Source organism: Eublepharis macularius, chromosome 1 (assembly GCF_028583425.1).
Source record: "Eublepharis macularius isolate TG4126 chromosome 1, MPM_Emac_v1.0, whole genome shotgun sequence".
Classification (NCBI taxonomy): domain Eukaryota; kingdom Metazoa; phylum Chordata; class Lepidosauria; order Squamata; family Eublepharidae; genus Eublepharis; species Eublepharis macularius.
The window spans coordinates 49,245,670-49,260,500 of record NC_072790.1 but is presented as its reverse complement, the minus strand read 5'-3'; the positions used below and the strand labels follow the sequence as shown (position 1 = coordinate 49,260,500).

General features: G+C 42.3%; 1 protein-coding gene across 1 annotated transcript; it reads left to right on the top strand.

Annotated features, from left to right (window-relative positions):
- Nucleotides 1-3,155: 3,155 nt before the first annotated feature.
- On the top strand, nucleotides 3,156-14,831 carry SLC66A3 (solute carrier family 66 member 3). Its single transcript, XM_054997566.1, has 7 exons — nucleotides 3,156-3,388; nucleotides 9,258-9,340; nucleotides 9,438-9,507; nucleotides 10,761-10,818; nucleotides 12,085-12,205; nucleotides 13,037-13,078; nucleotides 13,668-14,831. The coding sequence occupies exons 1-7, from the start codon at nucleotides 3,240-3,242 to the stop codon at nucleotides 13,757-13,759; spliced, it is 615 nt and encodes a 204-aa protein (XP_054853541.1). The 5' UTR covers nucleotides 3,156-3,239; the 3' UTR covers nucleotides 13,760-14,831.

Sequence of the window (14,831 nt, the reverse complement as noted above, 5' to 3'; positions counted from 1 at the left end):
TTACAGACTTCAAAGAGTGCCAAAAATAATGCTCCGCTCCGCTCCTCTTCTCCTCCAAGCTCAGCAACCACCCTTTCCCTTGCCCCACAAGATGGCACCTGCAGCAGCACACCTAGCAGGGCTGGCAGAGGCATGAGGGAGGAAGGGGCACTATCACTGCACCTGCCAGCTGAGCCCGACTAGGACAGAGTAACATTGAGCGTTGTGTTGTCCAGACACCATGAGCTCCTGGGCATGCAGTATGGAAGGGATGAAATGGCAGGGAGAGGCAAGCAGTGCTTGGGGGCACCTAGGAGTGGAACAGAGCTATTCACGGAGAGAGAAACTTTCCCAGATCTTTTATTACACATGAGATGGAGAAAGAAGACACAGGTACTGCATGCCTTCCTGAAGAGACACTGCAGCACCCATGGGGAAGTGATTTTAGCCAAGCTCAACAGCCCCCTTGAGAAGGCGCAGCACTGGAGAGGTGCAGTGCCAGTCTGACCACAGTGAGTATGTCAGCTCTACCTCTCCTCACCCTTCTCCTCTTACTGACCTGTGTTTCTGGCTAAGAATTTAACAGGTAATAACCACTGCTTCTTCCTCTGTGTTTCGGGCAGAGCTGGGTTTTTGTTAAGGCCACCTAAGCATTTATTTGATCAGTTATGTTTTTTAAAAGCAACAAAAATTAAAAAGCCAACTTTTGCTTTTTTTCATTCTGATTTGAAACAGGGAGTGGGGGGTGGCAGAGTGGCTTTGACAGCAATCCCTAAGCAGGACTGCTCAGAAGTAAGTGCCATTTTATTCAGTGGGACTTACTCCCAGGAGACTGTTTTTAGGAGTGCAACCTCTTGTAAGGCACTTCCCCCCCCTCAAGAATATAAAACGATAGTTTACACATTATTGAAGCACACTGGCCAGGGTGGGGGATGAATTATAGCTTGCCCAGGGCACCCAAAATCCTTGGGCTAGCCCTTGTTTTCCTGTTTAATATGTTAAGATATTATGTGAATATAATACAAGGCAAAAAAGAGAGAGTCACGGAGAGTCGTAACGAAAAACACACGGTTCTCTTGTGTTTTTCATTATGTGAATATAAAACATAAATAAATAAATAAAAACAAGCTATTATATGCCTATCTTAATTTCCTGTTGGGGTTTTAGGTGTGTGCTTTCTTGGTATTATTATTGTGCCAGAGACTGAGGGTCAAGCAAGTTCATATTCAAGGAATACTGAGCTATTACATCAATTCTTCTCTTAAGATTTGAGAGACATATTATTTTTAAGACTATTACAGACACAAACAACCAATATAGTAATAACAACATTCAATTTATGTACTGCCCTTCAGGACAACAACACCCATTCAGAACGGTTTACAAAGTATGTGATTATTATCCCCACAACAATCACCCTGTGAGGTGGGTGGGGCTGAGAGAGCTCCAGAGAGCTGTGACTGACCCAAAGTCACCCAGCTGGCTTCAAGTCAAGGAGTGGGGAATCAAACTCGGTTCTCCAGATTAGAGTCCTGCCGCTCTTAACCACTACACCAAACTGGCTCTGGTTTATGCTTAAAGAACAAATTAAACCAAAGCAAGATATTCTGATTTCTGAGGATAGTACTTTTGTATCACATGGACTGATTCTATGTCAAACAATACATCACAAGTCTGAATTATGCTAAGCAGAAGAAAAAAACTCTGCTGGTATAGTAGTTAAATTACATATATTTTAAGAGTAATCACACTCTATGGTTAGCTGGCTTTTAAGCACTGCTGGGTAAAAATGAGTGAAAGGAAAAACCACTATTATGCATATAGGAAAGGATGAGAATTTATCTTTTGTTTTGCTTCCTTTGGGATGTTGAATCCTGGACTGTACAAAGGTAACACATGGCTTGTGACATACTAGGTACACTAGAAACCTGTGTACAGAGAAAAGCTTCCCCTGCCTCCAACTGCCTTGTTATAAGCAAGCCTCCAGTTTCAACAATTATATACTCTGATAGCTAATTTACTGAGCATGCACAATTTAAAGTCAAATCACTGTTTTTAAACCAAACAGAATGGCAGAATGACATTTGGTAATTGAGAACACCTCTAAGTGTGAAAGAATGCGTGCCTACCATCCAATTACAGAAAGAACAGGTTTAATTGAGACCAGAGAACAGCCCAGAAAACTGGAATTTCAAGGCCCAGTCCTACTGCATGTAAAAAAATAAACAGTGTCTTTGATTAGATAAAGAGCGCATTCCCTCAACCTTGCATAAACTTATTTATATGTTATTTTACAGTCCACCTTTCTTATGCAGTATAAGTCAGTACACTCCACAGCTGGGACATTCAATAAACAAAATAGCAGATGGATGGCAAAAATTTGAAAACTAGCATAATTCTGAATACAGAAATTAAACATAGCCGAAACAAAATATAAGTAATTTGACATGATATATTAAATGACAAAGAAACTACCTAGTAGAAGTGTATCTACAAAAGACAGTAACTAGTAGATAAGACTACAGTTCCTATAACTTTGCCATTACATACAGCACCCCTATTACTTGAGTGAAAAAGCCCTCCTGAATAATTAAGTTTTGCATAGTTTGCGGGAAGCCAAGAGAGTGGGCGATCTCAACGGAGCCCATGCAAGTAAATTGGCATTCCTGGTTCCCATTATTTCCAATAGGCCTACAAGCCTCTCCCATTATTTCCAGTGGGCAATCCTGTCATTCCTTTTAGTACATCCCCTTTCCTGACCTCTTCAGGCAGGCCTTTCCACAAGGCGGGGCCCACTACGGGCAGCAGCAGATTTTGCCCATTTGTAGGGCGGGTATCTGCAGGCGGCCCTGTTCAGATGAGCGAAGTGGCCGTGATGGAGCATAGGGAGAGAGACGGTCCAGAAGATGCAACGGGCCAAGGCCATGAAGGGCTTTTTAAGTGTTCGTTTTAATTCTTCGATGCTTCTACTCATTTTTGTCTTAGCTGAAAAATCCTTCTTTTTAAAACTTAGGTCAGGAGTCACAGCCCGAGCATTACGTTTCTCGCCTGCAACAACAGGAACACAGAAGCAACTCCTTCAAGAGGCGAGGCGAGGCGCGAAGCTCAGCGCCCGCCCCTTGTGAGGGCGCAACAGAGGCGCGCTACGTTGCCGTTTTCTCCTGGCCGCGCTCCTCCGAGAGGGCGGGCCAACCGAAGCCGGAGGCGGCCGCCTTGCAACAGGCGAGGGGTGCCGTTTGCGCCCGGCTGGAAGCGGTGTCATGGAGGGGGCGCCGCTGCTGTTGGAGCTGGCCAACTGGAGCGCCATTCTGGGCTGCGCGGTGCTCAAGCTGCCGCAGGGACTCGTCTTGCTGGCGACTAAGTCCGCCCGGGGACTCAGCTTGGAGAGTTTGGTGCTGGAGCTGAGCGGGTAAGAGGGTCGGAGCGACCGAGGAGAGGCCCCTTCGGTAGCCCAGAGCCAGCCCCTCTTGTGGCGGGTTAAAGGGTGGTCTAGAAGTGGGTTCCTCCTGAGAGAGGCTCCGGGGGACTGGCTGTACTTGCTAAGCGAGGATCTAAAACAACAACAACAAGCACACGTCGATTGTCTTTTCTTAAACCGGACCCAAACCGGTATACAAGATTTCGGGTGCTCCAGGACACTTCATCAGCATAACTTCTGGAACGCTCTGTTTTGTAGCTTTTATGAAGCCCCAACTAAATAACACAAAATAGCGTGCAAACTTTTGAGCGCTCCAGAACTGTTTATCAGGCTGAGTTACAGAGCACTTGAAAGGGGACCAGCTCCGACTCTGGAAAGCTGATGCCCTGGACTTCTAGTTGGTCTTTAAGGAGTGACTGGATCCGACTCTGGCTCTTCCACTACAAACCAACCCAGTTGCCCACCTAAAACTAGCCTGAGAATTTTCACATTGTTTTGCGTCATAGCTTAACAAAAATGTATTCCCATGGCTTTTAAATCTTGCTTGATGTAGTGGTTAAGTGCGGCAGGACTCTAACCTGGAGAACTGTTTGATTCCCCACTCTGCTTGAAGCCAGCTGGGTGACTTTGTGTCAGTCACAGCTCTCTCAGAGCTCTCAGCCCCACCCACCTCACAGGGTGATTGTCATGAGAATAATAATAATAACACACTTTGTAAACCACTCTTGAGTGTTAAGTTGTCCTGCAGGGCAGTATATAAGAATGTTTCCGTTGTTGTTGTTATTATTGCTTCAGAGCAATTTTATTTATTTAATCAGATATTTAGATTGGCCCTCCTAAAAGCAGGCTCAGGGTGGATTACAATTACAACAAAGACACTCTAAGTATACTCAAAAAGAGTCCAGTAGCACCTTTAAGACTAACCAATTTTATTTTAGCATAAGCTTTCGAGAATCAAGTTCTCTTCGTCAGATGCCTGATACAGAGACTGGTCAAACACAGAAGAGCAGATTTTGCTACCACAGACTAACACGGCTAACTTCTCTGCATCTAAGTATACTCAGAGGCACTTACTTTACTGTGTGTTGGCCCCAATACTGTTTAACTTGTATATAAACAACATTGTTGAGAGGTTATGTGGCCCGCAATTTTTCCCACCCTCTCTTGGCGGACACAAAATCTCAATTCTATTATATGCTAATGATATGGCAATGGTCTCTCTTATCCAAATCAGGATGAGAAGACTGCTTCAGCAATTAAGATTGTACTGCAAGGAAGAGGCCCTTAACATTAATTTTGAAAAAATTGAAGTCATGGTCTTCAGGAAAAGGGCACAAATCTCTTCCTAGAATATACTGGGCAACCCAGGAAACCAATTAATCAGTGTAGCTCGTTTAAATACTTAGGAATCACATATAGAGAAAATCTGAATTGGAATGTACATGTTGCCACAGTTAAAGCTTCTGCAACAAGGATTGTAGGATCTGTTTTGAGGTTGGTTTTTTTTTTTTTTTACCAAGGGTGGAGTACTTATAGACCCCGCTTTAAAATTATTCAAGAGTAAGGTTATTCCCCACCTTTTGTATGGTGCCAAAGTGTGGGGATGGAAAGAGGATATTATTATCAGTTTTGAAACAATCCAAAATCAGTTTCTATGTTGAATTCTGCTTCTTCCCAAAGGAGTGCCAGTCGCCCTAATGAGAGCAGAAACAGGTCTGCCCTCTTTGAGGGCGCGGGTGCACCTCGTGGTACTAAAATTCTGGGGAAAAAACAAAGCAGCCAGATCTGATACATTCAGATACCTGGCATTTAATCAAATGCTATCTAAGGACCCGGTGCGCCACTGTTTTGTTCATAATATATTAAACAGATATTCCATCCCCGGCGATCTCGACCCCTCAGCAAATAACTTACATCTTCGAGACTGGGTCTATAAGGGTGATGTCCTGATAGACAGACAGGCGGTCTTGAACTGTCAGTCAGCCTCTTGGTTTAAACTCTTTAAGTGCAATCATTCTAGAGCATCTTACTTAGTCAGTATTGCAAACTATAATCTTAGAGCAGCTTTCACATCCCAACACTTTGAAACAATACCAACCGCAGTTTTAGCAGGCTGCTACAGTAAAATACCTAAGGACCAGCACTTCTGTCCCTGTGGAACATCTGCAGTTGAGGACTTACCTCATTATATTCTTTACTGCCCGTTGTATGCCCAACCTAGGACTAAGTCCAATCTTTGTACGCACTCAGATCCCGAGAAGATTGCAGTTTTACTAGCCGATTCTGATGCTAACATATCCTACAAAACGGCTTTATATGCCCTGGCTGCAAAAAAGATACGGGCTAATGCTGTGCTTAAGGGATTAAATTAACACTGGGCATTGTGGATTTTTACTGTTTTTATTAACTGTGTATACTTTTATTGTCCTATATGAATTTGACAACCGGAAATGGTTTAATGGTTTTATCTAGTTTTAAATTTTATTGTTTTGACTATGTCACATCAATTTCATTCAAGCATATGTTTCTTTTTTAATTCTTGTTATTTGTGACTTGTAATGGCCTATGGCTAAATACAATAAACCTTTCATACATATACTTACTTTATTCTGATTCAGAGAACACCTTTCCCGTAGGCAGGATGAATCCTGGTGCTTGTCCTCTGCCAGGGTTCACTTTTTCCTTCCAGAGAGTGATGGGGCTGTTGAGCATGGGCAGAGTGCATTCCCCTTGCCACTGTAAGATCCCAGATAGCCTCAGTTTCTCTCCTTTTAAAGGATGAGTTTCCAGGTCAGAAGGGGTGGCTTCCCATTTGAGCATCATCAACTGATTTTTGTTATTTAGAAATTATCAGCTCTTTTGCATAGGGGCCTGATTAGCACAGAATATTCCGAGAGCACAACCAGAAGACTGCAGGAAAATAGTCAAGTACTGCCTAATGCAGAGCTAATAATGATAAATGCAGCATTCCTTCTGCACTTCAGGGCAGCGGGGCTGAATGCAGAGGTGGAAGTGAAAGGCCAGGTGTTGCAAGCTAAGGAATACCAGTTCCTAGGCCTTCATGTCACAGGCTGATTCATACATTACCCTCTTAGTGAGGGACCATCTGAATGGAGCCAAACACACCTCGGTTCAAGAGGAAAAAGACGAACGCCCCCACAAAGGCAAATGTGACTGGGAAGCCTGTTGCTGGTTCGTTCCCTTTTCTCCTTGAAGGCGTGTGACTAGCCTCTTGGCTTGAGTATGTGTGGTGAGCAAGAATTTTTTCCAAGTGATTGGGCAGGAAAGATTTTGTAAAATGTGACAGAATTGGTTCTGGCTAGGGTGTGTAAGCTAGTACATTTCTTGTGGTTTAGAATCATTTTTTATACTCACTTGCAAGGCTGGGCCTATGATCCTAGCAGGAAAGAAATTTTGATGCCAGACATATATAATGTCTCATGTTTTCTGCCAAACAAACAGGAAGGGTGGCTGAAGAGACACCTAAAAATGGGGGAAGGACACTAAAGGGAAAAAAAGGGTAGAAAATTCCTGACTCATTTAAGTGATAAATATTCTGTCTCCCTCTGATAAGACATTTACAATTTCCTGCATCTCCAAATAGGACTAATAGTTGAATAGATTTCCCGGAATACCGATGTAATGCATCCTACTATATAAAAGGCAAGCCATATTGGCGATGACTCACTTTTTATCCCCTTGCAGGTGCACTCACAGGCCCCTCTGCGGGGATAAAAAATGAGTCATCTGTAACACAGCTTACCTTAGAGGCCCCAAGGAGGCTGCCATGGCAGTGGGAAGGCCTGGCGTGGCAGCCCTCCCAAGGCCCTGTAGTGGCCATGGAGGTGGCAGGGAGGCCTGGCACAGTGGTACGGCCCTCCTACGGCCCCGCAGCAGGGGCCCACCAAATCAGTTTTCTAGAGCCCATTGTATTTTTCCACACAACAGGCTCTGTTGCTAGTCAGGAATATTCTATTAGGTAGCTGTTTCGCTAGTTTCACCTTTAGAGGGCACTGAGACATAATTTCGGGGGGGGGGGACTTCATTGTGAGAAGTCACTGGCAGCACAGCATCCTTTGGTCCATTGTGAAGTTGCTGCCAATACCTTTCTTGGAGCGGGGCTCCTTCATTGCTGATTAACCAGTCTTTGCAGCAATAAAGTCACCCACCTCTTTCCAGAGAGCCTGTTAAAATCTTAAAGCAAAAAATGCTAAACAATCATAGTTGAGCACCTGTTAAAACTCCCCTTTTCTGCCCCCACCCCAGCTGACAGCCCACCTGAAGGAAAGGGCAGGGAGCACTCTGGATCTGGAAGCTGTATATATGTCATTGTAGGAGTGAAGGTGGGAGAACTCCAACTCTCCCCTTGGTAGAAAAACCTACTCCAGTATATGCATTTGCATATAGCAGGTCAAATGCATGCTGCAGAACCTTGCTTATTCAGTGTTATTTCCTGAACTGATAATTGACAGATTCTGTAGCAGCCTCAGAACTGGCTTCAAAAATAATTTCTCTGGAAAACTTAACTTTTTTTATTTGCACTTTACCCAAAATGGAAAACACAGATGTCATTCCTGAAGGAGCGCTGTCTCTAATTTCGTTATTTCCTGTGTGTTGCAATAAAAAGCAACACGCCTCCCATTTCCCTTCGGGTGATCCCTGTGTAACTGTTAACCCTTTCCGTTAAGAAACAAAACCCTTTGTTTCAACAAAACTAAACAGAAGTCTAGTGGCTCCTTAAAAGTGAATTAAATATGATTCTTGCATAAGCTGCTTTGAACTAGAGTGCACATCTTCAGATGCTAGGAGTGGATCCTTACCTAAATAGATGGTAGGCATTCTATGTAGCAAACATTTAATGTATCATTAAATAATCCTGCAATCGTGGTTTTTTCTCCCTTTTTCCTCCCTCTTTTGTAGCCTATTGTGCCTCCTCCTTTTAGCCATTTTACCTCTGAACCTTCTGCTCCCTAGCTCCTTAGACCTGTTCCTATTCTCATGGGCTGTCTGAGCTTAATACAAGCCAAGTCCATAGCATCCTCTTCTTTCAGGTGTACAGAAACATATGTATAAATAGCACTGCACTAGTGGGATGAGCTAATTCGGGGGTCGTGAGCATCTACATATACTTTAAATTATGGAAGAACACAGCAGGACTCTCTCAATTTAATATGCAGCCTAGACTACTGTATATAAGTCCCAGATTTTTTTCTTAATAGTTGAACTGCATTTGGCAGTGAGGATTTTTTTAAATGATGAGGCCTTAGTTAAGGTTGCCAGTACCCCTTATCCTCCAAGTGTGTGGGGAGGGGGAACCCGGCACTCACATTTTTTGACATTTTTCATGCGCTTTTGGGGTAGTGCTATGATGTCACTTCCAGGAAGTGACAGGCCTGTTTGGGGACCAGTCAGCCCACTGTGACACATGTAAGCGCTCCTGGCTCCTGCGCAATGACATCACTTGTCGTCACACCACCCTGGGAGAACGCCTAAGAGGCCTATCCACCCACTTTCCCCCCGCCCCACTGGAGAGGTGAATGGTGGCAGGGGGATAGGGAAAGAGCAGAGAAGTCCCCCGTCCCCTCTGGGATCCCTAGCCTCAGTGCTGACCTTGATGGGCCAATGCTCTGATTCAGAATATGGCAGTGTCATAGTGCAATCCTTAGAACACTTTTCTGGGAATAAGCTCCATTCAATAGACCAGAGAAGGGTTTTGAGTAGATCAGACTGGAGTCAGATAAGACTGTGAGAAGACCCTGGTCCTAGGGGATGCCAATCTTGAAATATGCTATTCCTAACAGGGCTTCCCTGGTAGACAGTCTGCATGGGAACTGATCAAAGTCCTATCTGTTCTTTTCAGCTTCCTTGTATGCCTGCGGTACCAGAGTTACTACAGTTATCCTCTGTCAACTTATGTAGAATATCCCATCATCATTGCGCAAGGTAACAGATTGCTTTCCCACTACCTCACCACCATTTTTGCTCCTTGCTTTGTTTTTATTCCATCATGCTGTAATAAATGCCTGATCTTTTGTTTCAGATGTCATTCTCTTGCTGTTTGTTCTACATTACAGTGGCAAAATGAAGCATGCTTTGCCTTACACTGTCGTGTATCCTTTACGATGATATATTCCGTCACTTTCATTTATATAGTATTTTTAGTAAATTTCTGCTTTACATCTTCTACCACCATTGATATTCAGCAATGCACTTTTCCAAAACCATTTGTAATATAACATGTACAATTTGTCAGTCAAAAGCTTTCTCAAGTTGCTGTAGCTGTGCTAGAGTTTATGGAATGAATATTAATTGTACCATAGAGTTGAAGGGGGAGGACTTCAGGGCAGCAAAATTCAGTGCCAAAGTAGCCTAAATTCTGTGAACTACAGGTATGTAAATTTGTTTACCTGTTCTTATTTTATACTCTTGGTGTTCAAACAATGCAGTCCTCAGGAGAGCTACTCCAATTTAAGCCTGTTGAAATCAGTAGGCTTGGACTGGAGTAATTCTCCTTAGAATTGCGATGTAAGTACTTTACATATAGCCTTAAGACAACAGCCCTATAGGGTAGGCCAGTGTTATTAACTCCCTATTGTAGAGTGGGAGCTGAGTCTGAGTGTTTTGCTAGAACCAAAACTTGAGCAAGGGACATCTCTGATGACTGCAAATTCTCTTATTTATCACTTATTTCATTCTCTGCAAGGAATTCTATCACATTCCTGCTTTGAGCCCCTCAAGCATTACCTATTTAAGGCTAGCAATTTGCTCGTATTACGCAAAATTCAGCTTTTACTCCTGTGTCCAGTGCCAAATCAATGTCTGTAGAATTGCGGTGAACATCGTCCTGGCAATATGCAGTGGAGCGGAGTGAACTTTCCTCCAAGGGGCCTTCTTACAACTAAAGTGGCTCTTCTGTTGGGGGAAGATCTACTTAAATTTCAGGGAGGGTTTTTAAGCTGGAGAAAGGCTTCAAACTTCCCTGAGTGGACTGGCAGGATGGATGCAGGAGCCACTGCAGTCCCTACAGATAAAAACGTTGTTAGAATTTGGCAGGTTGCTCTTGAGTGTTTCCAGGGCTTTTTTCAGGATCTGTAGCAGAAGGGGGCCACAGCACGAGCAGCACGGGCTAATATTTCTGCATAGCATGACAAGGGATTTGCATCAAAACTGTTTGAGCCACAAAATCAGGAGAAATTCCCCCTGTGATGATGTACATTTTTTTTGATATATAGAACACATTGGTTTCATTCGTTCTCTGGAGATACCAAGTCCAGTTAATTATTTAATCCAAATTATAGTCTATCAGTTCAAAATGTTTGTATAATCATTTTCTCCCTTGTGCAACTTAACCCACAAGGCTAAGATTTGTTGTGAAATGGTATGTGCTAGGTCTGCAGAAATGGATAGTGGACCTGGCTATGGTAAGTAGGTATTGAACTCTGGCTATGCCTATGACCTGTTTAATGGTTCCGGTTCTTGGTGGGAAAACACGTTATTGTGCTTGGAGGAAAAATAGGCAACCCATTTTGAGCTTTTCATGCCCAGTTGTCAAGGGCTCTGTTCTGTTCCATTTTTCTTCACCTGCCTAATGCTTTCTAGTAGACTATCGTGAATATTTTGTTAAAATTAAGTATGCAAAGATCCTTAAAAGGGCACACTTTAGCTTGAACCAAAAGTAGGATAAGGAACCCTTATTTTGGATTCAGCATTATGATTAGCAATAAAAAGTTTATCCTGTGGGCAGATTTAGTCCAGAACATAGATTATAAGGAACTAGTCCCCTCACATAGTCCTAAACCACCAGTGAGCAAAACACCCAGACTTATTAGGTGGCTATCCTGGGATAAGTGAAGAAACTTTGTATTTAAAGAAGTCATTTGCTAGGGCTAAAAGGCAGCTTTTAGTCAGTAGAGGACATAGCTGATTGGTAAGACATCTGGATCAAACCCAGCCAATGAACTACCTGGATTTGATCAGTGGGCAGCTGGTTCCGTCTTTAATACAGTAACTTTCCCCTAATCTACTGAGATTTCTGCAGCTCTTATCACATGTGCATTCTCTTTCTTGGCACTGATGAAGAAGAAAACTTGGGAGAACGTTTGTTAGTCAATACATTTTTAGCCATTTATTTCTTCAGCAGCTTGTATTATGAGGACTGGAGGTGGATGCAGATCCCAGTTGATTTTCGTAAGGTATACTCAGCAGTTTAAGGAATCACTGGGTCCATTTGGTACTGGTAGACCTCATTTGGCCATGAGATTTTAGAGGCTCTGTCAAACATACTGGCTTGAACACTGCAATCCATTCCATTGAAGGTTGTTTTCTACCACTGCAAGGAGTAAGAAAATTCTGCCATCAACAGAACAGAATCGTAGGACGCAGGCCATTATATTTAAAATGCTGCTGATGTTTAAGTGTTAATATATCTATCTTCCAAAGTTCAGAGTAGACGTTAAATATACAGAGGGTGTCATCCTGAGTCACACCACAGTTCAGCATCTTTCTCGTGATTAACCACAGCTGCTCTGTGGATTTTGAAGCAATTGCCTGTCCACGTCTTAGTTTTGGTTTTTATTGTTAAACTGGAGCTTAAACCTGGGACCTTCTACGTGCAAAGCGTAAGTGCAAAGGCCACTACCCTTCCTTACGTTCTGTTTTTTGTTCTCTCTCCCTTGCTGCTTCTATAGAATTTATCCACTCTAGTCAGTGCAGCAAGTAAATTTGCTCAACTCAGGTGTCTTTGGCAGACTAAAGATTCTGGACAAGTGAGCGCTTTGACTTGGAGTTTAGCTGCATACACCTGTGCAGGTAAGCATGTCAAAAATATTTTTTTCTACAGTGTCAAGAAATGGTTCAGGCAACTCCTAATGCACGTCTAGATGCAAAATAAAACACACTTTTGCTGTGCACAGTTTAAAATTTAGTTGTGTTTAAGCGTTAGCATCTAAATGTTGCATCCCTGTAGGACCACTCTCAGTAACAGGAGACTAAACTCGAAAAAGGCCATAGGTTGGATCCAGATTCCCTTTTCCACTAAGCGAGAGTCTTCCTCCACTGGAGGAAGATTCTTACTTAGAAAAAAGAGCGTTTGGGTCCAAACCTAAGTAGTCCCATCTGAAATCATTATGCTGTTTACCCATTTTGGATTAAAAATTGGCAGTCAATTCTGTAATTGTAGCAAGATACAGTCAGTTTGGAAAAAATACCTTGAAATACAAAGATATCACTAGAGGGGTAACTATTTGCTCATTTAAATTCCCTACTCTGACTACTTTCCCCCTCTTGTGTTAGTTCCTTGTAAATTCATGTTATAATTAGGGCGCAATGGAAAATGCGGTGCATGTGTTTCAGGAAAAACATTGATTCAGGTATTTCTGTGTTGTTTCTGGAAAAATAAGATGCCATAAACATTCATCAAGGTATATATTAGAAACTGTCCTACCATGTCTGATGGAAATGAGGGCTATTTTATTCCCTGAAGCATCCTGACCAACATAGCAGTTAGCTCATGCAGTCCCACGATCAGAAAGGACTGAGGGAAAGATCTGCGATCCTTGCGTCTGTGGACTGCAGAATCCTGTAGTTTGTATAACTACTCTTTGGCTTCTGGATATTTAAACTATGCTTTCTCAATTACAGCAAGAATATTTACAACATTGATGACAACAAAGGATCTTTCAGGTAATATTGGTTTTATTTATTGCTTTTATTTGCTAACTTGTTACTTTGGCATCTTAAATGACAGGTGACTTTTGGGGGGGGGGTTAATTTTGTAGTACCATTTTGCTGTAATGGCCAAGTCTGTTCAATGTTTTAGTATTAGATTCCTATTTGGAATTAAAGAATTTGGGGGCAAAGTAACAGCTGTTGTGGGAATGAATGAGCAGAAGACTAAATACTCATAGCAAGGGGAATTAGTATTTGACAGGCAGATGAGAATGTACACCTTCCAGTCCAAAACAAGCAACAGTAGGAATTGTACTGCATGTTTTGCCTCCAGCTATGCATCACAATACTGACATGCACCTGGGGTGTGCATCACGTATGCACAGTAAGGTTCCTATTCCAATAAGAGAATCTGTACACAGAAGCCTATTTTCGTGAGTAGATTCCTCCTTGTTAGATCAAGACAGAATACAGGATTTGTGGTTGCCATATACTCGAGTAAGCTATGCTTGTAACTCCATGTACCTTTAGTAGATTGTAGGATTTAAAATAGAAAAGCAAAATGCGTCAATTTAACGAAACCTTTTCTCCCTTTTCTTTTCAGTTCTTGTCCGTTTTGTGGTTATGATGGCTCTTAATGTATGGGTCACAGCAACTATATTGCATTACAGGAAGACTGCAAAGAAGACTGACTAAAACACAAGCTCCTCTGCCTATTTTAAGTAGTCTGGAACAAAAGGAACGAAAAAGCCAATATAAGGACCTATAATTAGGACCAAAAGTATTGATTTCATAGGAAACTGACATTCCATTTAATAGACTGTTGAAACTTATATGCTGAAAATTGGGCTCCACTATACTGATAGAACTCCACAAATCTTTTGAAATATGCACCATTTGCTTCCACTGTGGTTCTTCTAAGAAATGTTAATATTTGGGCTCTATCCACTTTACATGTTTTATTCTTGTTTACTGGACTATGTACCCAATCAACTTTTCAGAACTCCCCATTCCTGAATGATCTTTGTCTACACACTTTGACCAAGGTATGAGCACATCTCCTACCGCACAGTAAGGCTTGTTGCCAAGTAGGCTAAAGGTACAACATTTACAAATGTTTCAGATGCCTTACACATATCACAGTTCAGTAAATTTAAAGCACAGTTAAATCATGGCAGTAATGTATCCTGCAGAGGAGGACTTCCAAGCTTAATGCAGCAGGCTTTTGGGTGGGGCACACTCTCGATTCTCCTGGTCCTTGTTCCACCTGCTTGAAAAATCAACAGCCCTTTTAACTTACCTCGTTAAGAGACAGAAACTATGAATGTGCTTTAACTAAGGCTGTTTAAAAAGTTTCAGGCACAAGGAGGGACTCTGTTGAAACAGCAAGTATTTTCTCATAATATAGTTTGACGCTAAAACCTTCTTGCGTCTAAAGCCACCATGAATTCAGTTCTTACATCAAGGAGCACACTGTGTGAATAGCAATCCCAGTACCATTGCTGGGAAACCATTGTTGGGACTAGTTGATAGGTTATGGAACTTAAAAAAATCTAAATATGAATCTCGATTCCGTGAGGAAAAAGGCCACTCCACTGAAGAACAAATACTTCATAATCGGAACTACTTTTATCTACTCCTGTATAGTGAGGGGGAAACCTTCTCTTTGCACTTAACCTTGTAAAATGGATTTCTAACCTTTTGAAGTCAATCATGAAATTCTGTATGTTTAGGAATCCAAGGAGCCAAATTAAAAGTTTTATATGAA

Coding starts and splice junctions, on each gene's coding strand:
- SLC66A3 (XM_054997566.1), top strand. CDS start 3,240: ATGGAGGGGGCGCCGCTGCTGTTGGAGCTGGCCAACTGGAGCGCCATT. Junction 9,341..9,437: donor TCCCATCATCATTGCGCAAG/GTAACAGATTGC, acceptor CTTTTGTTTCAG/ATGTCATTCTCTTGCTGTTT. Junction 13,079..13,667: donor GACAACAAAGGATCTTTCAG/GTAATATTGGTT, acceptor TTTTCTTTTCAG/TTCTTGTCCGTTTTGTGGTT.